Here is a 23,866-nt window from a genome sequence, read left to right on the forward strand (position 1 = left end):
CAGGAAAATGACCAGCCAACCCCTTGGTTACTGCGGAGACTAAGAGTTCCTGGCAGCAGTGCAAACATGTGCATTTTTTCCCCCCTATGACATTTCCGTAGACAGATTTAATGCTTTAGAAGGGTAGATGGCAGTCACGGGAAGTAGTTCCTGTTTTTCTTTTGGCTTTGCCAAGTGGGAAAAAAACCCTCTTACCTTGTCTTTTTAGCAGGACTTCCCTCTTTCTCTCCCCTCCTTTGTTCTATCTTTTTTTTTTTTTTTTTTTAAAGATTTTATTTATTTACTTATTTATTTGACAGAGAGTGTGGGCATGGGTGTATGTGCACAAGCACTGGGAGGGGCAGAGGGAGAAGCAGACTCCCCGTGAGCAGGGAGCCCTGCATAGGGCTCAGCCCCGGGACCCGGGGATCATGACCTGAGCTCAAGGCAGATGCTTAACCCAATGAGCCACCCAGGGGCCCCTCCCATCTCTCTTTGTGAAGTTCCAAAGAGCTGCATGTTTTGGTGAGGAAGGGGGCTGGAGGAGCAGTGTGGTGGGTGCTGACGGGAATCCTAGACTTTCCTCCTCACACCAAGCTTCCTGCAAACCTATAGTTACAGTTTTTTCTTTGGCCAGCATCACCGAGTCTATCTGACATTCCAGGTTTGGGTTTAGGGAAAAGTTGAAAGAATTCACAATCCCAGCTGTCATTTGGTGAGCCTTTTGCCAGTAGCCCAGCCCAGTGTCATTTCACTGTCCTACAGGCTCTTCTCAGAAAGGAGCCACCCCTTCCCCCATGCTTTCTGTCCCCTTACTCTGCTTTATTTTTCTTCATTACTACTACCACTCGCTGCCTTAACAACCTACAATGATCTATCTTCCACCTCGAAGAGAAGTTCCACAAGAGCAAGAACTTTGCCTCTTTTGTTCACCTCAGGATCTCCAGTGTCTAGAAAGCACCTGGCACCTAACAGGCACTCAGTAAATATTTGTTGTGCTAATGGGACCCTCGCAGAGTTAAGGCGGCCTATTTGTTGAATGACTATTCAGTGAATATTTTATCTACTCTTCACCTTGCTAATGAATCACACAATAAGCAGTCTTTATACTATATAGTTCTCAGGTTCTCTAAGGCATGATTGGACTTGTAGAGTATATTAACTATTAATAATAGAACGCAAGTGATGTTTCGGAGGCAGAGGGTCGGGTTACTGATACACAATTTACATACAGTTTAATTTACCTTTTTAAAATGTACAATTTGATGAGTTCTGATACGTATATGTGGTTGTATAACAATCATGGTCAGGGGAATCCCTGGGTGGCTCAGCGGTTTAGCGCCTACCTTTGGCCCAGGGTGCGATCCTGGAGTCCTGGGATCGAGTCCCACGTCGGGTTCCTGGCATGGAGCCTGCTTCTCCCTCTGCCTCTCTCTCTCTCTATGTCTATCATGAATAAATTAAAAAATAAATAAATAAAATAAAATTACAAAGAAACAATCATGGTCATGCCACAATCATGGTATAGAATATTTCCAGCGCTCAGTGCTGCTTCTGCAATCTGTTTTGCCTCCACCTGTTACCACTGATCCAGTTTCTGTCCTCATTGTTTTTTCCTTTTCAGAATGTCCTGTAGTTGGGGTCCTATAGTAGGCATTCTCTGTGTCTTGCTTATTTTCCTTCGCATAAGGCTTCTGAGATTCATCTGTGCTGTTTTAGGTATCAGTAGTTTGTTCTTTGTTTTTTTGCTGAGTAATATTCCATTTGGATTTATCCCTTAGTTGATGGACATTTGGGTTGTTTTTAATTTTGGCTATTTCATACATGACTTCTATAAACACTCACACACAAGTCTTTTGTGAACGTATGCCCTCATATCTTTTGGATAAATACCTGGCATGAGATGGCTGGGCTGTATCATCAGTCAGGGTATAAGTTTACAAGAAGTTGCTCAACTGTTGTACAAAGTAATCTGCTCCATTTTACATCCCCACAGGCAGTATATGAGAGTTCCGGGTGCTTCACATACTGGCTAGCACTATTAAAAAACTTTTAATACTTCCAGCAGATGTGTTGTAGGTATTTCATTGTGGTCTTAATTTGCAGTTCTCTGCAACTAAAGATGTTGAGCACCTTTGCTTATTTGAGATTATATTTTAGCAGTCTGTTGTATTCTGTAGATACTAATAATTTTATAGTATTAGTGGCATTGGAAGTGAACATTTCTTTAAAAAAAGTTGGTTAAAGATTTGAAAAGTCATGTGGCACCTGGGTGGGTCAGTTGGTTAAGCGTCTGACTCTTGATCTCAGCTCAGGTCTTCATCTCAGGGTCATGAATTTGAGCCCTGCGTTGCACTCCCAATGTGGAGCTCACTTAAAAACAAACGAAAAGATTTGAAAAATCACTTCCATTAGGTCTTTTTACAAAAGGGTGTGGAAACTATGTTGCCTTTGGGCAAAGGATGGTCCCCTGAGTGACGGATGACCCAGGGAGAGAGGACAGCTAGGTCTCTAGCGTGGAGATTGGCAGAAAGTAGATTTCACGGTTCTGCTGGCCTTAGGATGCCTTGCCCAGGCCTTGCTAAACCTGATGTTTGTAGGAAGTAGACCTAGATTTAATTACATTTTCCCGGATGTCCCAGGAGTCGCCTGGGAAAGCTCAGCAGCCCTTGGTGGCCTCAGAGTGTGTGATAGAAGCCTGCTGAACCTCGAGCTCCCTCTCTGGGGACAATTTGCGGGAATCAGTTAATCAAGCTTGAGAAATCAGTTACCACAGTCCCAGGAATGTCACCACCCCTACATCCCGACACCCTATTTCTTTTGTCTATCTCTTAGTTAATTAAGCAAACATTCCCTGACTGCTTAGCACCTGCCAGGTACTAGGGAAATAGGAATGAAGAAAACAGGAGTGGTCCCCGCAGACTCAGAATGTGAGAGAAGGTGCTTCACGGGAAAACAAAGGCAGTCCTGGGAGCCCCGAGGAGGGGCTTCTAACCTAGGTGTCAGGGCAGGGGGCCTAATCAGGACAGGATCCGGGGCAAGTGGCAGGTAGTTGGGTTGAGATCTCCGTCTGAGGAAGAGTTAGCCAGGCTGACAGTGCTGGGAGGAGGGGTCGCCCAGACAGGGAACACATCAAGGGGTCCCCTGGGGGTAGGAGAGAGTGTGGCCCATTCGGAGCCTGTAAGTAGTTTCTTCTGGGCGTGGTTTAGGAGGCGGGGAGCAGTGTGAGAGGGGTGGGAGTCATCAGGGCAGCTAGCTAAACCATGACCCACCCAGATTGAGCCTCATCCTCAGGGCAGTGGGGAGCCGGCAAAGGGTTCTAAGAGGGGGGATACCATAGGTGGATGTCCGGTTTCTTGGACGAACTGCAGCTGCTCTGTGATACACAGATGGGAGGGGGACAAGACCGGAGGCAGGGAGACCAGTGAAGTGGCTGCTGTGCTCACCCAGGAGTGGGATGAGAGTGGCCTATTGACTGGCGGTGATTGTGAAGTAGGACCCTTTCCAGCCAGTAACTGGAAATGTGCATAAGGGCAGAAGCAAGTGTGCCACTAACTTTGAAACATTGAGAAATCTAGTACATAGTACTGCATTCTTTTTGGTTTTGGTTTGTTTGTTCACTTCCTTGGAAAACTGATGTAGAAATGTCCCTTTGGCTTCAGTTACCTGAGCAGAGGGGTTTGGGCATTGCCAAACCGTCCTTTGTGGACAGAATTGCTCCAGGAGTGATCACCGTGTTCTAAAGTGGGAGGAGGGAAATAATGCAGGGGGCCAGGCCCAGCCAAGGTGCGTGGGTGATTTGGGGAAAGAAGCCTGCCTGCCTGTGGTCAGCAAAGCCGGAGCAGAGTCTTCAGCGCTGCCCTGGGATCTTTATTCCTAACGGCCTTCTCTGAATGTCTCTTAGAGGGTCCCTGGGCTCAGAACCCCTGTCTGGAGACCTAGAGACTCTACTTTCAGGAAAACAGTCTTCAAAAAACCTCTTCCTGGCCTTTCTCATCTCACGGACACTCTTTTAAGGTGTGTGTTGTCTTTTCCTCTGAGATTTTCCACTCAGACTTGGGGGATTCTGTGCTCTGGTTTGGCCATGGGGGTCTCCAAACACTGGGCTCTTCAGACTTCATCCTTCCTATTTGGCCCCTACTACCTTTCCAGAAACCCATGATGGGTTTGCTAGGAATAACAGAATAGAAAAGAATGTTTGGACAGGGTAGAACCATTTCTCTGTTAGAAGATACCGATAGGACAGAGAAAGAGAAGTGGGGAGAAGGGAACTCATTTCTTTGGCACTTATGGCCTGCCGTGTGCTGTGTCAGGAACTTACTTATATTACCTCATTGAGTTCTTCGAACTTCGCACAAGGTAGGTGTTGTCATCTGCATTTTTTGATGAGGAGATCGATGCCCAGAGAGTATAAAGGCCTGGCCAAGGGCACAGAATTGGGACTAATTCCTACTGGGGCTCTTTTCTCTGCGTTAATTTTCCTTTTATTTTTTTATTTATTTTTTAAATTTTTTCTTTTTTTTAATTTTCCTTTTAAAATTATAAACTGTCTTCCAACCTCCTCATTGTTACCTTCGGCATCTGAAAAGATGCATGTAGCTTCTAAATCAACTAAGTGATTCCTGGAGAGCAGATCTGCATGAGAAAAAAATCTAGCTAATTATTTATTTCAGTATTTCTGGAATGCAGGCCCTACCCTAGGCCACTTACAAAACAATTTGGGATTGCAAACATGTCTCATAGTCGCATTCTGGCTCTCAGTGCCTGGGAGGTCAGTTGACATCTTTAAACGACAGATTGCGAACCGATGCATTGCTGGTTTAACTCTTCTTTTTGGGGGTGAGTAATTTTGGGGGGCCTGTGTCCTAGAGGTTTGCTGAGCAAATGATAAAACAAATCGGTCCTAGAGCTTGAATATTTCAGAGGAATTCCTGATTTGCTGGATTGTCAATGAATGAATTAAAATACATAATGTAATAGTAGGGTCCTTCTCAGACACTGAAAACTCCCCCCAATCTCTTTTCTTCTCTAGAGGTTTTAAGTGCAAGTCCTTGAGGGGTGGGCAACAAAGGAGTAAAATCCTGCTAAAGGCCCACCTTTGCATTGCATTTGGACTCACAGAGTTTTGGCCCAGTACCTGGTTTGGTGTCCCCAAGCGGTCACTGCATCAGTTCCGTTTGCTGTTGATCCCTCATGCCTCGTCTCCCACTCCCACCTCCGCTCCACTGGGGGCCACAGTGCTGAACTGAGCTCTTTAGAAGCAAAGCTGGTTTCTGGTTTCTGCCAAGTGCCCGCAGGGCCTACCTCTGACCTGTGTGCCCCTCCCTTCTCCTCCCACTTGTCACTTTCTGCGCCTTCCCCAGCTTTAATTGTAGTATGGATGCTTGGGGTTATTCCAGCCTGTAATAAACACAGTTGTCGGGTGGGCAGCTGGGACACACAGAATGTTGTATCCCCTGTTTAGGAGAACCATCCCTTCCGCCAGCCTGGTGAAACAGTCCCCAAGGAGGCACCTGCGGCACCTGACAAGGAGTAGCCGGGCCCTCTGCGCAGGTGCGGGCTGCAGGTGCGGGCGGCGCGGAGCCAGGGTGTACAGATGTCTGGACAGTGGGAGCTTGTTGGTCTCCCAGGCGATGCTCTCCACCTGCCTTAGCTGACTTGTTTCTCCACGGGGTATTGTTTTCCTTCCACCGACACACAGCGCTGGGATTGTCCTCCTCACCTGGGAGCCAGGTGTCGGGGCCACTTCCTCGGTGTTTACGCACCGTCTCCCAAGACACGCTGTGGCTTTCCGGATTGGGAAACTGCTTTATCGGTGGTGCTGTTTATCATTTGGAGGACGGCAACTGTGCAGCCAGATGAAAATGTCGTCCGCGGCAGATTTCAAGGAATAGCATAAATTACTCCAGATTCGAGGCCAGATTTGTAAACGCCGCTGACATTTTACGTGAAGGGAGGCATTTTCTTGGAGAGGTGAGGCAGGTGTCTGGGATTGCAGGATGCCATTTCCAGCCTCAGCGTTCGGACCAGCCACTTAAGTCTGTTTTCTTTTCTTTTTTTAAAATTTTATTTAGGGATCCCTGGGTGGTGCAGCGGTTTGGCGCCTGCCTTTGGCCCAGAGCACGATCCTGGAGACCCCGGATCGAATCCCATGTCGGGCTCCCAGAGCATGGAGCCTGCTTCTCCCTCTGCCTGTGTCTCTGCCTCTCTCTCTCTCTCTCTGTGACTATCATAAATAAATAAAAATAAAAAAAATTATTAAAAAAAATAAATAAAATTTTATTTATTTATTCATGAAAGACACAGAGAGAGAGAGAGAGAGAGAGAGGCAGAGGCACAGGCAGAGGGAGAAGCAGGCTCCATGCAGGGAGCCTGACGTGGGATTCGATCCCGGGTCTCCAGGATCACGCCCTGGGCTGAAGGCGGCGCTGAACCGCTGAGCTGCCCGGGCTGCCCTTAAGTCTGTTTCCTTAAGTGCATTTTTCATTCCCAGACGATCACACCGACGGAGCTAAAATGGTTAGGATTATAATGACCGGCTTGCAGGCCGCCGCCAGGAAACCTCCAGCAAGCATCCCTGTGCAGGGAGAGCCCTGGGGCCAGCAGCTGGGGACTCGGGACCTCCAGAGAGCCATTAGGCCACCGATCTGGGGGCTGAGGTCTCAGGTGAGGGGGCTGGCGTTTGGCTTCGCCGCGGTGACTGATAGCTGCTCCCCTCCCGCTTTATCTTTCAGTTAATGACCAGCCACGGCGGCCGCCTGCACGGGCCCCCGAGCCACACGCGCGGTGCTGGCGCTGCCCGCTGAGCCGACATGGCCTCCTGGCCTCAGCTGCGCCTGCTGCTGTGGAAGAACCTCACCTTCAGAAGAAGGCAAACAGTAAGCGGGGGTTTCTCGGGTGTAGGGGAGGGGGTTCTCCTCTGCTTTTCCTCGTGGTTTTGAGTTGGGGGCTGGAGGAGGGAGGACAGGGAACCTCCTTGGTTTTCTCAAAGGGATGGAGTGAACGTGGCCCTCGGGGGTGCAGGTCCGCATGGGCCTGACGTAGTCGCCCTGTTGCTCATGGACGCGGAAGATGAGCGGCCAGGCCGAGAGCGAGCTGTAGTTTGTGCGGGTGCCCAGGCGGGACTTCTGGCCTCCGGCATCTGGCAGACCGTTGTCCCTGACCGGCCCACTCTTTCCGTTTGCTGCAGCCCTGGGGGCCACCTGGGGGCTCTCCAAGAGTACCCGAAGGGCCCCTGGACTGCTGGGAGGTGAGAACGAAGTGAGTTAAGGCCCTTCGAGAGGGCCTGGGTCCCCTGAGCATCCGTGTGGACTCACGCAGCTCTGCCGGCGAGCCAGGAGGAGTACGAAACTGAGATTTGTTTGGTTTCTCTGGAGGGTTCTAAGTCATTCACCTCCTGGATGGGACGCAGAATCCTGTGCGTAATCCTGAGATCACCTTTAATGCTCGGGTGAATGGTGTTACACTGGGGAAGGGGCAAGGCTGTGAGGCCTGGTGACGTCCCTGAAGCTCAGACATCAGCTCTTGGCTCGTCTCCGAACACTCTTAGACACCCCATCTGGTCTGCACCGCTCTGTAGCTGCCTGCTTCTTCTTCTTCTTTTTTTCTTTTTTTAAATATCTATTTGTTTATTTTAGAGAGAGGGAGTGTGGAGGCCAGGGGGCGTTGGAGGGCAGAGGGAGAGAGAGTCTCAAGCAGACCCCACGCTCAGCACAGAGCCTGCTGTGGGGCTCGATCTCACGACCCTGACATCCTGACCTGAGCTGAAATCAAGAGTCGGCCGCCCCACTGACCCGGGCCACCCAGGCGCCCCTGTAGTTGGCTGTTAAACCTGTTTCCTGCCCTGCTTTTTTTTTTTTTTTTTTTTCTGAGTTCTAAGCCTGTGTCCCCACTGGGCTATCTTAACTAAGCTTAACATGTCTATAACCAAAATGATCGTCTTTCTTAGGCTCAAAGAGCTATAAGAGACCTCTGAGAGACTTTAGTGTTTCTTAAACTAGAATAACACTTGGACCTTCTTTAGAAGAAAACAAAAATATCAAGGTCCCCTTGTGTTCACAAGATTTCTTTTTTATTGTAACGTTTCTTAGATGTGTACGTATGTGAAACTAGATATGAACCTCTGCTCTTATAGGCTGTTATACAACCAAATGACCCCTGCATACTTAACAAATTAAATGCAAACGAACTTGCGAAGCCAATACAATTCAAATTAACATTGTGAATGGAGTAAGACAGCTGCCATTGTTCAGCTGAAACCCAAAGTGTAAGTGGTAACGTGAATATGGTAGCAAATGCTGTAATGCTGATTCTTCAGAGTTTGGACAGTCTATGTTACTGTGTGCTAACAACGATTCCATTCTTCAACCACTTTTCCAGTGACCTTCCTTTGATGTCATTTGGCTTTCATTTGCTCCAGTCTCCTCATTTATAAATTGCATCTGCATCTGTTCCTTTCTCATTAGTTGGCTACAATTATATTAGTGCCAACACAATCACAGACACAAATATAAACTTAGGCTTTCAAATTTTATGCCAGAAGTAGTTACAAAGTAGGCATTCAGAAAATTCGGTTATGTTTATTTGAATTTGTTTAGATGACCATTGAAATGAAAACACAAAATGTTTAAAATCCTCAGAGACCTCATATTTAACCCCTCATTGAAATATAGGTTTTCTCGTCTGAGAAACGATGATGATTTTTTTTTTTAGCCCCTTATGTTACAAGTGTGGACCTATATCTTAAAATCACTAGTCAGAGACTAGAATCTATGTATTATATCTGTCTTGGTGATGACAGTAATAGTGAAATATAATATTATATAATATAATGAAAGCAAATAGAATGAGCTTCCATATGCTAGGTCCTTAAGTGGGTTATTAATTGGATTCATTCTTTAGGACCCCACGAAGTACTATTATTTCCTTATGTTATAGCTGGGGTACTTGAAGTACAGAGAGAGTTTAAGTAATCCACGTGATGTCCACACTGCTAGTCAGGAAGCACACACAGGATTCACATTTAGATAACCCGACTCTAACATTGGTACTCTAAATCACTATGTCAAATTGCTTTTCAGTAGTATCATTATTTTTTCTATGTCAGCCTCAATATCTTGACGTTTCTGAGCTTTTGCTTGCCTTTGCTCCTGTTTCTCACGGCTGTACCCACGTCCTGGTGTTTCCAAATCCTATGTATCCATCACCTGCCCTCACTTCTTAACTTCATGTGGTCCAGGTCCTCTGCGTTGTCTCATCCTGGTGGCACCAGTTCACATGATGGGAAACCGTCTCTGCCGTAGTGTGTCTATTAGCCACCGAGTGGTGGAAAGCATTGTATCATCTTAACAATGAAAGCAGGGCCCAGGGGCAGTCCAGTCCAGAGCTCTCATTTCATGGACGAGAACACTGAGACACAGAGCAAAGGAGAGATTTCCCCAAAGTCCACCAAGGAATCAGGAGCTCAGGGTACTGGAATAGGAGGTGGGGCTGGGCCATCCAGACTGGGCCGGCTTCCACGGGTCTTGAGCTTGTTGCTTCTAGTTTAGTATTGCTTGTGAGTTTAAAAAGAGTTAAGATTAGAGAGATAGGCAGGCTTAGTCAAAAGCAATTGGTAGCCTTATGGAAGTTGTTGGCGGAAGTAAAGATACAGCATCCTGACCCAAAAGGGCTTTTCTGGATGATACACCACAAGCCTATTAGCATGTGCTTCTTCACTTCCTGATACAAAATGTATTTTGCTGAACCAAAAAAAAAGTGGTGGTTTATTTCAGGTTACAGATGCTTAGATTGTTAGAGTTGGAAAGACCTGGCCTGAGCCTTATACAGTTGATAGGACTGGGATTCCAGGTGGGGGTGGGGGGTGGGCAGGGGTCCAGGGTGGGTTAGTCATGGAAGTGGCACCAGAACCAGTTTCTTGGTGGCCCTGCAGGCTTGCCCGTCCGTCCATCCTCCCTCCCTCCCTCCCTTCCTTCCTTCCTTCCTTCCTTCCTTCCTTCCTTCCTTCCTTCCTTCCTGTTATCTGCACTGAAGGTTTAATGCCCATGGATCTGAAATGCTTACTGGTAGCTACTTCCCAATCCACCTGGCTTGGCTTTCTAGATTATATTGTTGAGACAGTGGGACCTGTTAAGGGTTTTGGTGCCACTTTGTTAGCTCACACAGTCAGAACCAGCCCTGCCCACTAGGTAGGGGAAAAAGCTCCATGATAGTTCTTGCCCACAATGTGTGGAAAATCATTGCTCATTTCCCATTTTCTCAGATCCTAGAGTATATGCACTTGGGCCCAGAGCCCAGCACCCAGCACCCAGGATATGCTTAAAAAGTATTTGCTGAAAATGTGGTAAATGTGTCAAATGGGCCATTCATTTGCAGGTCTCAAGGAGGCTCCCTTGTTGTAGGGACCTTGGGAGCTGCTGCCAGGAAGCATGTGTTAAAGCTGGGAGCTGAACAGTATACCCCAGAATAACCCGGTTGAAAGGCAGCATTTGCCCTTTCTCTCTGTGTCCTTGTTTGCTAACGAATCCTGGGGAACCTATCTTGTGCCCCCACTGTCCCCTCATGGGGAGCATCCACCAGGGCTAGCTTCCGTTGTTTCTGTTGGGCAAAGAATACACTGAGTTGCGAAAGTTGAAAATCGGGTGCAAAGGTCAGTTTGGGTCCAAAGTAACGGTTAACTTGTGTGGGTGGCAGTCATTCAGCACAAACAGGGCTTGGGACAGGAAGGGTGAGGGGCTTCAGAGTTCTCAGGATCCTCATCTGGTTTCAGGCTAAGCCAGAGGCCAAGGTCCCATGGAACAGATGGGACAGTGTGGCCATATGGCCTCTCTTTTTTGCCTTTGCTTTTAATTTTCTCCAGTAGATTTGATTAACCATGTGGCAGGTTTTCTCAGGTAACTCTAATTTTTGCATAGGGGATCAGTATTTGGCCATTGGTTAATGGTAAGGAATAAACTATCAAATAAGTAAAAATTAGAATTCCTCATTGAAGAGCCATTAGAGAATTTTCCAGGGTAGATGAAAAATTTCCACGTTCCCTCCCCACTTCCAGTTTCAACATACACATTTCTCCCTTGTCCTTGTTCCTGGCCTGGTAGTGACAGTTCAAATTCAGATAGTAATTCTCATTGTTATTTAATTCTAATTCAGTTCTGATTCCAGCTTGGCCATCATATGCCTCAATGGCTAAAGGAAACTCATTTCTCTTGAGTTTTAGTTTCATCTTCTGTGGAATGGAGAAAGTTAGAACACATAGCCACTTACTGTTTCATTTGGATAAATATTTATTGAGCGTCTCCTGCATGTGGGACAGTGTGCTGGGTGTACAGTGGAGAAGCAGGCATGTAGACATGATCCTTGCCTCACAGAGCGTACCTTTCAGTGGGGGAAGCAGATATGAAACACGTGATCACAGGAGTAAAAATAAAATAACAAACTGTGATAGGTGTTAGGAAGAAAATAAATCAGACAAACTCTGTGGCACTGTGTTAGATACCACCAGGCTACGGATAGGGTCTTAATTTAGAATGGAAAGTTATGACATTTAAGCTGAGAGCCCTGAAGTTCAAGCCGAAGATCAGGAGCTCAGAGATGAGAAGCACCGTATTCCAGGTAGAGAGCTAGAAGATGTGAGGGCCATGGGGCCTAATGCATGTTCCTGAGTCAAAAACAGAAAAGCCGGTGGACGCTGGTGTAGTGAATGAAGACTGGCCGGGGATGAGTTGGGGATTGGCAGGGCCAGATCATGCCTGGCCTCGGAGCTGGGAAAGGGCAGTTGAATTTTATTTTATATGCAAAAGAAGTCTCTGAGGTGGATGGGTCATGATGATCAGATTGTGTGGTTCTTGCCACTTGAGAGGACTTGAGTGACAGTAGCACAAGGAGACTGTTGAAATCATCACATATGTATCATTTTATGTTCTGTTTTCTTCTTTCATTTGACATTATTTGGTGTGTATGTTCCTGTATTTCCAAATAATCTTCATAGTTAATAATAATGATTCTTGATGTGTAGACTGCCTCTTGTAGTTTTGAAATATATCTCTTATCTTCTTAATTTCAAAGCAGTTCTGAGAGGCATGCGTTAAAATTTCTGTTTCACAGGTAAAAAAAAAGTGTCATAAATTAGGAAGTTAGTAAAAGAAGGATATTTTGGCCCCAAATCTACCATGGCAGGATGCCAGTGACACTCCTGCTAGTTTCCTAGCAATTCATCAATGCAGTTTTTATTCGATAAGTTTATATCCTATTGCCAACATTTGGATGTTTATTTATCACCTCTCTGGGCCTCAGGGTCCTCATCTGTAAAATGGATGCAAAAGCACATGGGGGTCAGTAGAGCTGGGATCAAGTGCTGGTGCACTCTTTTACCGGGTTATGGGTAATAACTTCTTTAAATCTTAGCTTCATGGTAACAGTTCAACTTATGAGAATTAAATATTAGGGATGAGATATATAAAAATCTCTGGTATATTATTAGTAGGTGCTCAGTATCAGCTGTAACTGTTATAAATCTATAGGCCATGTGTTGGTTTTATCTCTTTGGAACCAATTGGTGTTTTTTGACCTTCCCACCTTGGCCACCTGCTGCGTCATTGCCATGTGGTCTCTGGAATTGGGCAGAACTAGCTGTTAATGTTAACTCTGCCTCTGTCTCCATGATTTGCCCCTTCTTGAGCTTTAGCCCTGCCACATATAAAATGGGGACAGTACTGGTTCCTACATCAAAGGTTGTTTGGAAGGTTAATTGAAATACTCCGTATGTAATGTGCCTAAATGGACTCTAAATAAATGGTAGCTTCTGTTATCCTAAGTGTACAAATGGTAGCTTCGTCATGCCACGGTTGATGACTATTTCTCTTCTTATACTCTTTGTTTGGTTTAGTTCTTGTTTTTTTCTGAATTCATTATTCTTTTCTGAGTTCGTTCAGTTATGCCATTTTTAAAAAGCTTCATTCCTGTTTGTTAGTATTTGGAAGTGATTTTATTTAGCTGTAAGCTTGTAATGCATTCAATTTTGTGTTCTGCTTTTTTTCACTTAATATTATATGGTTAATAGTGTCTGTGTTTCATAGATGTAATGACACCATAATATATCGTCCAATAGATGTACTGTAATTTAATCATTTCCCCAGTGCTGTGCAACTAAGTTGTTTCCAATATTTTGCAATTACAGTGTTTCAGTGGATGAATAACTTCACGTATATAGCTTTTTGATATTATAAATTTAGTGCCGTAGGATGAATTCCTGTGCATATTACTTGGTCAAAGGGGATAAACATGTCTTTTGAATACATATGGCCAAGTTGCTTTCCCAGAGGGCTCAACTGATTTATATTTCTATATTTATTATTTTATAAACTTAAGTTCATTCTCTTACTCAGTGAATGGTTTCTAAGCTTTTATATGTGGCAGACTTAGTGAGAAGAAAGTGACGGGGTGGGGTGGGGGGGAAGTCCTTTCTAAATAGGGCCCTGCTGTGCCAAGTGCTGGTGAAGGCACCCAGTACCTGGGAGATACCAAGGAGGGATTTCTGACTCTGCTGGTAGAGGAGACCAAATGTCATTTGAAAGCTTAGAGATTTCGCTGTGTGTTACCTCTTTGGGACTATTTGCAGAAATATTAGGAAGACCAGCTACGTCTTTGGTTTTAGAGACTCCATTGGCAGTACGCTTTCTTCCAAAGAGGGACCTGTTCCCCCCCGCCCCGCCCCACTTGCCACCGTGTGCTATCAAATAATATAAACTCTTCTTCATGGTTATATGCTAACGTGGATTTTTGTTCCATTTGAGAAGTAATACATGCTCATTATGGAAAATTTAGGAAACATAGGAAAGTATTTTGAAATAATCACCTGTGTTCTTGTCACCTCAGTACATCTACTATTATCTTTGTTTTTCCTTCCAAAAAGAAGATTTAAGAAAGAGTTTAATGGGTAATCATATCAAAGGTTTTTGGAAATTAAAAATTGGTTATTTAAAATAACAAAATTAAACACAAATGATAAATAAAAAAGTAAAAACAATTTGAAACACCAGCAAGAGCAGAGAAGTTTAATTATGATCTATTCACGGGATGGAATATCAAAATGGCCATTAAAATCCATTTGTTAAAGAGAATATTTTATGTCATGGAAAACATTCCCATCATAATGTTAACTGAAAAAAGCAAAATACAAAATTATATATGCTGTATAATGTCAGTTTTGTAGATAAAAGTATTCATGTAGGAATAGAAAAAAGAAAAATATTAATAGAGGTTTTTGTTAGCTCAATTTACTAGGGATTATCTTTGGAAAGTAGGATTAAGGGTGATTCCTCTGTACTGGTTTCTACTTTTCTAGATTTTTTTTTTAATTTCGAATTTTCCACAATAAAAATGTATGGACTTAAAGATCAAGAAAAAAAAATTCTGTTTGAATAAAAGGGGAGGATTTCGGGCCAGAGTTCTTGGCTTTCTGACTCTGCAGCCACAGTTGTAATTACTCTTAACCACAAGGCCCCATGACTCTTCTGGGCTCTTTGGTGTTCATCCTAATTAGAACCTCAGAGTCTAGCAACAAAGGGAATGAAAGCGGTGAGAGTCTTTGGACAGTGTACCTAGTTGTCTGAACACCCCTGGTTCAATTAAATTATGTCTAATGATTTCCATCCTGTCCCTGGGCTTGTTTATCCCCTGGTAACTCACTGAGGCAAGGTTTTCCTTTAGAGACACCGCATTGTTTTACCCAGTGGATCGTGCTTACTTAGGAGTTTAATGATCTAACCCACTTGAGAAGATCTAACCCACTGAGGCCTCAGGAGATGCAGAAGAACTTTGCACTTTTCCCAGCTCTTTCCAGTCGTGGAGACGCACAGGTCAATATGGAGCCCTGTGTCCATTTCCGTTGTCCTCTGGAGCCCTCTCCTCAGCCCCCCCGGGGAGGCAAGTTGTGTGCGTTTAAAGGAGCCAAGGTGGGGGCACCAAGTTGAGCCCCGCAGGCTGCTCCACCCTCTCCTTTCCACAGAGGGTCCTTCCCTACCTGACACTGCCCTGGGGCTGGGAGTGCAAAGCTGACTCCCTGCTTGCCCTCAGCTTCCTCAAACTGCCCCAGGAAGCCAGTGACCAGGAAGCCAGTGACAGATGAGGACAGGCTGGCGGAGAAGGCCCTGGGAGGACTATGCGTGCGATGCTGTTACAGGGGAAGGGCTTCTCCGCAGCCTGAGAGTTCAGAGGGTCTTGAGGAACGAAGAGTAAGTAGAGAGCCAGAGGATGCAGGGTAGGAGGGTTTTCTCTTTCTTTCTTTAAGATTTTATTTATTTATTCATGAGACACACACACACACACACACACACACACACACACAGAGGGGGCGGGGCAGAGACACAAGCAGGCTCCATGCAGGGAGCCTGATGTGGGATTCGATCCTGGGCCGAAGGCAGGCCTCTAACCACTGAGCCACCCGGGGATCCCCGGGTCTTCCCTTTCTTAAGGAGAACACAGAGGCACGGAAGGAGTATGTCAGAACATGACGGCCGCCAACAACTTGGCATTGCTAAAGCCCGGAGGGTGCTGGGAGAGGCCTGGAGCTGGTCAGTTGTTTGATGAGCAGCCCTAGGTTTCCCGGAGTCCAGTGGAGTCCAGCCTCCGAGTCGTAGGTTCACAGTGCTCTCTGTCTTGCTCCCCGCAGTGTCAGCTGTTGCTGGAAGTGGCCTGGCCTCTGTTTATCTTCCTGATCCTGATCTCCGTGCGGCTCAGCTACCCGCCCTATGAGCAACATGAGTGTGAGTATCCGCGCGCCCGCCCCAGGGCACGGTCTCCGGGAAACACCGCACCTGGGTTGGAACCGAAAAGCTCCTACGTTTTTGATAAGGCGTGAACTCCGGAAACCATTTACGGTCCTAGACAACGGTGATAACAGTAATGATAATAATAGCCAGCATCTGTTTCGTACATTTTAGATCATGAAAGTAAAATAAGCTTACCTACCGCCAAGTCAGAGAGTGGGGGTTCGGGAAGCCGCCGGAGGCTCGGCCGGACCTCAGCTGTCATCTGGACGCTGCCAGGGCTTTTTCATACGCTTTGTCTTTTTTCCATATGCACAGTTGTAAGTCATGGACCGAAGCATTTGAAGCAGCCTTTGTATAGAACTGCTCGGATTGACTAATATCATTTCACTTGACTGTCACAACAACCTCGTATAATAGACCCTCGTTGTGAACATAGGCTTTAGTTTCTTTTTTTTTTTAAGATTTTATTTATTTATTCATGAGAGACACAGAAGAGAGAGAGGCAGAGAAGACAGGCAGAGGGAGAAGCAGGCTCTAATGCAGGGAGCCCAATGTGGGACTCGATCCAGGGACTCCAGGATCATGCCCTGGGCCGAAGGCAGGTGCTTAACCGCTGAACCTCCCAGGTGTCCCAAATTTCTTGATGAGTAAATTGGGACTCCAAAAAGCACAGGGACGTTCCTGAGGTCACACAGCTAATAAGTGACACAGGTGAAATCGAGCTCCGACCATCTGACTCCCGGTGATGTCGGGAGTTGCCTCTACAGTGAGGGTAGAAAATACAGTAGAGACTAAGAGCCCGAGAGCCCTAGATGGCAGGTTTGAATCCTGGCTTTGACACTTCCCAGGTATATCAGGTTGGGCAAGTGACCTAACTTCTCTGTACCTGAGTGTCCTCAACTCTGTCAAAGGGGGATGATGGCACCTACCCCCTGTGGTTGTCGCGAGTGTTATTCTATAATCACCGTCTTTGTCTTCTGGCTAGACTCACTAGATGGACTGTGCAGAAATGTCCCAGTGCAAAGGGTCAACGTTTATGTGGGAGGTTTATTTTTATTTAAAAATTTTTTTAATTGATTAATTTTTTAAGATTTTATTTACTCATGAGAGACACAGAGAGCGAGGCAGAGACATGAGGGAGAGGCAGGCTCCCCACAGAGAGGGATCCCAATACAGGATGCAGTCCCAGAACCCTAGGATCACACCCTGAGCCAAAGGCAGATGCTCAACCACTGAGCCACCCGGGGTCCCTACATGAGAGGTGTAACTGGGATCTCTGTTCATTGCTTCAGTGACTTTTCTGACCAGTAGCCAGCTCCACTCACACCCTGCCAGCGGCACAGGCTTTTTTGCATGGTATGGTTTTTCAGGGAAGAGGGGGGTTAGGGTCACCTTTTAATAGTGTTCTTAGTCCGGTCCCATCTCTCTCATAGCACATAGGGGCAGTTATTTACCTGCTAATTTGCCAGTGCATATTATACATATTCAAGTTAAAAAAGAAAAAGGCCTCTGAAATTCACAAAACCTCAAGAACATCCTGCCAGATGTGATTTTTCTGATTTCCCCAGAAAGGAAAAGAACATAAAATGAAATACACACTCAATTTGTAGGCCTGGGAGGTAATTCTGCTTTCTCTTTGGGTGCGCCAGAGATTAATGAACAAATGCACATTTGATTGTACTTTAGCATTACCCTAAGCTTCACTGAAGTACATGTGTTAGGGAAGACTCAGCCTTTTTATCCGCTAGGCCGTGCTCTCAGGAATGATTGCAAGCAGGCAAGATGGTGTAGTGGAAATAGTGCAGACATTGGCATCAGACAAATGGGGGTTTATTTGGATCCTTGCTACACTGCTTGCTGAGGTCGTGATCTTGGGCAAGTTGAATTTTAACTCAGATCCCTCGCGATCTAGATGATAGATTCTCAGAAACATCAAATTCCTATACTTAGAGAAGGCAGATGAGACTTTTGCCCCTCAGCTATGCACTTCTTGCATCCTTACCTCCTATTCTCACCACCTTCCAGGGACCTAGCTAGAAGGGCAGAGAGCTAAGGTGAGGCTTGCAGAGGTGTCTGGTGTTTGGGAATGAAGGATTGATGTATAATTTCTTCTCCAGAAATCTTCCCTAGTTTGATCAAGAGCCATGAAGTTCCTAATCACTTCCCTGGGCCCTGGGAGTCCATTATGCTATCTGATTGTCATCCTGCCAAGTCCCATACTGCTTGGTTTTTTTTTTTTTTTTTTTTTTTTTTTTTGCAAATCAGGTGGGACCCAACCTATAGGGAAGGGTCTTTGTTGTACTCCCCAAAGATCAGCCCACAATAACTTCACCTCCATTGCCCTGTGCTGCCTGGACCAACACCACCCTATCTTTGGTGTCAGTATCTTCAGGAGGTTAAAGAGAATCCCTTGATTCTTCGAGTGTTTGGTTGGATTACATAAACTTTTCCCTGTATGAGGAGCAGCTGACCTAGGCAAGGGACCTTGTTTGGTTTTCCTTGAACTATTAACAGGGAGATAAGGAGGTTGACTGAGTAAATGTTCAACAGGCCAGAGTCCCTGCAGAGGATGGCCACAGGGATCAGATCCTGTTACATCCTTGCTTTGGATGTGGCCTCTCTGGTTGGACTATGATAGAAGAAAAAGAAAAAATGACCCCAATGTTGGAAATGCAAAGGGTAGCAACTCCTGGCTATAGCTTATCTTCTGGGGGAGACTCTGTTAGCCCATTTGCACGAAAAGAGTAAGATAAATAAAACAGAATTCCTGTTTTGGAGGAAGGTGGTCACTGTGAGGTGGAAGGAGTGGTCCCAGTGGGACAGTAGCAGAGTGAGTACTGAGTGAGTACTCCCAACCAGAGTGTGCAACAATCCTGGCGGGCTCCCTCACTGAGCCTTGGCCCTGTGCTGGCACTCTGTTATGTGCTTTGCTGTAAGAACTCATGCCATACTCACTGCAGCTCTGTGAAGTAGATTGTATTTTTATCACCACTTTACAGATGAGGAAACTGAGGTAGGAGTTCAGTAACTTGGCCAAAGTTGCTACTTAGCAAGTTGCAGGCACTGGATATGAATCCCATAGGTCTGACCCCCCCCCCCCCTCAGACCCCTACAGCAACACAGCTCTTCGTCACTTAGAGCCTTTTTTTTTTTTTTTTTATGGTTGTTAGCTCTTTTAGGGTCATAGGTAACCCTGAGAATATGATGAAAGCTGGAGCCATGGCCTTTATGTCCAAAGGAATTCACACATGCTTGGTCCTTAGGTTATAGAGCGCTTGGTTCCAGGGCACATTTATCTTGATCCTCCTAAGTGGCACCTGTGGCAACTACCACAAACCCAAATGTGCCTTTGACACCTAGGACCCACCCAAGTACTGCCAAACATGCTGTTTGTAAGGTGCTCCTGCATAATGAGGGGAAAGGAGAGAGAGGAGGTGACCAATGGGCTGAGTGGGGCCCATTGTTTTGATGAAGAACATAACAGCACTGACAACAAATGTAGCTTCACAGATGACGTCTGACCCCAAGTTAGCATGTTTATCAGGTGTCCTTGAAGAGCCTGTGAGCGGCAGAGGAGGAGAAACTAATATGTTTGGCCAATGGAGGACCGTCAGAGGGGACTGAGGACGGCTGGAGTACAGGGGAAGCCTCAGGTCTAAGGGAAGGAGCATGGACTGGGATCATGGAAATGTGGGGTCCACTCCCAGTCCTGCCCACTGACTCCTTGAGCATTCTTCACCTGCCACTTCATCTTGCTGTGGTTTCCTTAGAGCATGAAGGAATTGGATCAGGTCATTCTCAGGGCTCCTCCATGTCTCAGGCAGGTGAGGCAGGTGGTGGAAGGTGAAGTATGGGTAGTTAGGAACTTTCTGCATGCCAGGCTCTTCCATGCATGGCCAGCTCTGCCCCTCTCATCACTTCCCCAAGGCTGAGGTCATGGAGCCCATTCTCCAGATGATGCAAGTAGATTAAGAACTACTATCTGATGCCAGGTTTCCAACTCAGGCTGGGGTCAGCTCAGAGGTGGCCAGTCTCTCTGGGGTGTGAGGAAGGGGACAGATTTGGGACAGAGCAGTGTATGGGTGGAACCAAAAGAGATGAAGGTTCCATGAGACCGCTTCAAAGAACTAATGTTTCTTTTTGTGTTTTTCTTCTCAATTTCATAGGCCACTTTCCAAACAAAGCCATGCCCTCTGCAGGAACGCTTCCTTGGATTCAGGGGATTATCTGTAATGCCAATAACCCCTGCTTCCGCTATCCGACTCCTGGTGAGGCCCCTGGGGTGGTTGGAAACTTTAACAAATCCATGTAAGTACCGTATCAGGTTTTCTCTCCAAACTTGTCAGTTAATACGTTTCCTTCCCTTCTCAACCTCTGGAGGATTTTGAGTGGTTGAATTTGAGTGAAGTTGCTTTTGTAAAGATTTGAAGAATGAGGGCAGGGAGAGTGGCCGCCAGGATTTAAGACTGTGGGATCTTCCTTTGGCGCATTTTAGGGGTAACGATGAGTAGCTTTTGTGACAATAAGAGTTGTGTGGTTGGGGGCATTCTTCCCAAAACCGGTCGGTAATGAAGGCAGGGGGAGACACGACACTGCAGCTCTGTCCGGTAATTAGCCTACTCACATAGCCACATATCCTGGGCATCTGAAGTGGCTGGTCAACAGCTCGGGGAGGTGGTACGGAGATGTGCACAGGAGGGGCCCACGGCCAAGGCTGGGAGAGCCTGTTACTTTATTCCAGATTGGCTCTTACTCTGTCACTGTCCTGTCATGCCGCAGTGTCCCAACGCCTGCAGGTGTTCCTCTTCCCCAGGTGTGAGTTTCCTGAGGGCCAGGAGCTTGCTTCCTATGCTTTTGTATTCGTGGCTCCTGGCTTCAACACTGGACGTAAATATGGACTTAATAAGTGTTTGCTGCACGAGCCATGGAAGATTCTTGGAACACACAGAACCCTGGCATGAGTTAGAGTGGACAGAGGACTGTGGGGGAGGTATCAGGACAGTTCCGAGGAAGCTGCAGCCAGGCCAGACAGGGCCACATTGTAATATTCACAGACCTTAGGCCTTGTGGCTTTCAGGGACCCCCTTCTTGCACACAAAAATATTAAGAATTTTATTTTATAACTGTGTTGGTACCAAGATGGATATAATCCAGGTTGGATTTTTTTAATCATATATATTCATTCTGAGTTTCATTTTTAATTCTGATTTTAAAAGACATTAAAAATTTTGGGGGATCCCCAAGAGTATCCTGGGCCTTGGGCACTGTGCCTGCTGTGTCTCATGGATAAGCTGGCCCTGGATGTGTGTGTGTGTGTGTGTGTGTGTGTGTGTGATGGGGAGGCTGCTGGGCCTTGAAGGATCATAAGATTTGGTTGTGTGGACACCTGGGAAGAGCATTTGGGGCAGGGATGGTGGGTGGGAGGGCAGGAACGTCAGGTATTAGTGAAGCTGGGTGTGGGAGCAGTAGGAGTGCTCAGCGCTGGCCCATGGAAGAAGACCTGGCTAGCCAGGCTGGGACATGTTTTCCTGGCAGGTACTTTCTTCAAGCTAGAGAGGCAGCTGGTCTAACCAGGGCTTTTCTTCTTTTCTTGCACCCCCTGCAGTGTGTCTCGCCTGTTCTCAGATGCTCAGCGGCTCCTTTTATATAGCCAGAAAGACACCAGCATGAAGGACATACACGAGGTTCTGAGGACGTTACAGCAGGTTGAGAGTTTCAGTTCAAGTAAGCACAAGCCTTCTGTGTACGGGCTCATAACTGGAAGCTGACCTACACGGGGGTGAGACGGCAGCCCGGGTGGCCTGGCACTTGCGCCGTTAGCTCTTCCCTGGGGAGCTTTCTTCCCCGGTGGCTGGGCTGTAAGGCCTCTCTGCAGGAGGCATTTGAGAAGAAACTAGGAAGACAATGCATGTGCCAGCCTCCTTGGGCAGACGGGAGAAAAATCATCAGACAGGAATGGCACAGGCCTGCCATGAGGACAAAAGTTGCTGCCAACTTCATTTTTTTTGGATTTGCCCAGTTGGTTGCAGCGAATGGGCAGTTTTATAGACAGGGGGTAGTGAAGTGCACATAAGAGCAATTAAAGTTGCAGCTTGATATGGATACGTGAAAGTGAAGCCCTTATTTCTAGAAGGGAAATGCAGCTCATCTTCCACCTCGTCATTTGATTTTTTTGTCTGATGGGCACTGGAAGTCTCATCTTCTAGAAGTGAAGTCTTCATCTCTGATCCGATAGGTGCGCAGGTTGCTTCCTGCCCACCACTGAGGAAGGGTCGGAGGAACAGACGGTTTATTGCCCAGGGCAGCGGCTGCAGGAGTCGTGGAGCAGCCTGCCAGGCGGTGGCCTACCCAGGGGATGGGGGGCGGTGGGAGCAGTCCCCTGGGTGCAGGCGGTCACAGCTTGCGTGGTAGAAAATTTAAAAGCAGTAACGAAGCCGACGAAGAGTTGGTCTGCTTTCTGTCATCACCATGTGCCCGTGGTTCTAAGCAATGTCAGTCATAAATTACTCCCCATCATGGGCCAGCCGTTGCCACTGGTCCATCCAGGAAAGTACTTTTTACTCAGTTGGTGTTTCAGGAGGGATAGGGAGGGTCAGCTTCTGCTGAAAAACCTCCCAGTTTGCGATACACTTGGCAAAAAAAAGAAGTGGTGTAAAGTGCTAGAGTTTCAACCAGGCTTGGAGCATTTTCTTGGGAAGACAGAACTGTGCTTTCCCTGGGCAAGAGAAGAGGCCGTGAGCAGTGTGGGACCTGATAGCACAGGGGGGGTTGTGTGTGGGTGGCAGGGAGCCGTGTCCTTCACCTCGGAGAAAGGTGTGGCTGTGCTTGGCCTCCTGGGTCAGCTGCGAGGAGCTCCTGGCTGGACCACTCTGGGCTGCGCGGCTTGGCCATCTGGGTGCTCTTTGCTCGTCCGGTAGGCCACTAACCTTGCACCATGTCTCTGTCCCAGCATAGGACCCAGGGTTAGACACCAATCAAAGTCTCCGTCCTTTCTGATCTCCTGGAGGGCCCCTGCCTGGCAGACCAGCGGCAGAGCTGGGGTTACCTCTCCTACTACTAAGGGACAGTGTGGCCTGTAGGAAAGAGTGCCAGGGTATATTACTTTGTAGCTTTGTGACCTTGTGACTAAGTCATTTAGGCCCTTTTAGGCTACTCTTCTCATCTGTAGAAGAGGACAGTAGGAGAACCTATCTCATAGGATTGTTGTGAGGAATAAATGAGATAATGCATGTAATTGCTTAAAAACAGCACCGGGCACGTAGGAAGCACTTAGTGAATATGAGCTGCGATTATTTTGAAGTGGTGACGTCTTGGTCAAACCTTTTTTTTTTTTTTTGAGATTTATTTACTCATGAGAGAGAGAGAGAATGAGGCAGAGACATAGGCAGAAGGAGCAGGTTTTTTGAGATTTATTTACTCATGAGAGAGAGAGAATGAAGCAGAGACATAGGCAGGTTCCCTGTGGGGAGCCTCATGTGGGACCCCGGGATCATGCCCTGAGCCAAAGGCAGATGCTCAACCACTGAACTACCCAGGTGTCCCTTGGCCAAACCATTTGACTCCTCTGAGCCTTCATTTCTTCATCTATAAAATAATAGGTAACTTGCAACGTAAAATGTCAAACCTGACACAGTGTCTGTCACATAACAGATGTTCAATAAATGGGAGCCACTCTTCTTCTTAGATGTCAGTGAGGCGTATCTGAGCGCCTGGCCTTGCTCCTCTGCCTCTTCATGGCTAGAAACAGACTAACTGATGGGGCTAAGTTGTTAGAGTTTCAGATCCTAGTGGGGGCTTCGTTGGACACAGAAACATTTTTCTTCTTTGAGCAACCGGAGACATGAGCTAGGGTGGAGAAGAGAAGACAAACGTCCAAAAAACTTTCTCTGGGAATCTCTGAAGAGAGGATCTCTTCTGACTTTGATGGTATCATATCAACACACCCAGCCCATTCCCTTCCCTGCCCCCCAGCTACTTCCTAAATAGCTCCTACCTTTCTTTGCCTGGCTTGCATCACTGAGCCAGCCGTTGGACTGGAGGGAAATGCACAGAAATGTTGCTTCTTCCTTGGTGAAATCAGTAGCTTTTTGCCAAATTTGAATAGCACCCTAGATTTCAGA

General features: G+C 46.6%; 1 protein-coding gene across 20 annotated transcripts in view; it reads left to right on the forward strand.

Annotated features, from left to right (window-relative positions):
- Positions 1–23,866, forward strand: part of ABCA1 (ATP binding cassette subfamily A member 1) — a 128,396-nt gene that overhangs the window by 13,861 nt on the left and 90,669 nt on the right. For 7 of the 20 annotated variants that reach the window (XR_011995470.1, XR_011995471.1, XR_011995469.1 and 4 more), the window contains exons 2-5: positions 6,714–6,857; positions 15,647–15,740; positions 19,913–20,054; positions 21,352–21,470. Coding sequence is in view for 17 of the 20 variants with exons in the window: in XM_072727812.1 (XP_072583913.1) it covers positions 6,792–6,857; positions 15,647–15,740; positions 19,913–20,054; positions 21,352–21,470 (421 nt within the window). In the remaining 3 variants the exon portion in view is untranslated. Of the gene's footprint in view, positions 1–3,744; positions 3,997–4,417; positions 4,819–5,443; positions 5,533–5,556; positions 5,953–6,713; positions 6,858–15,646; positions 15,741–19,912; positions 20,055–21,351; positions 21,471–23,866 lie in introns of those variants that run through there. The other 13 variants (XM_072727816.1, XM_072727806.1, XM_072727821.1 and 10 more) reach the window with 9 other exon arrangements.

This window comes from Vulpes vulpes, chromosome 12 (genome assembly GCF_048418805.1).
Source record: "Vulpes vulpes isolate BD-2025 chromosome 12, VulVul3, whole genome shotgun sequence".
In the NCBI taxonomy this organism is placed as follows: domain Eukaryota; kingdom Metazoa; phylum Chordata; class Mammalia; order Carnivora; family Canidae; genus Vulpes; species Vulpes vulpes.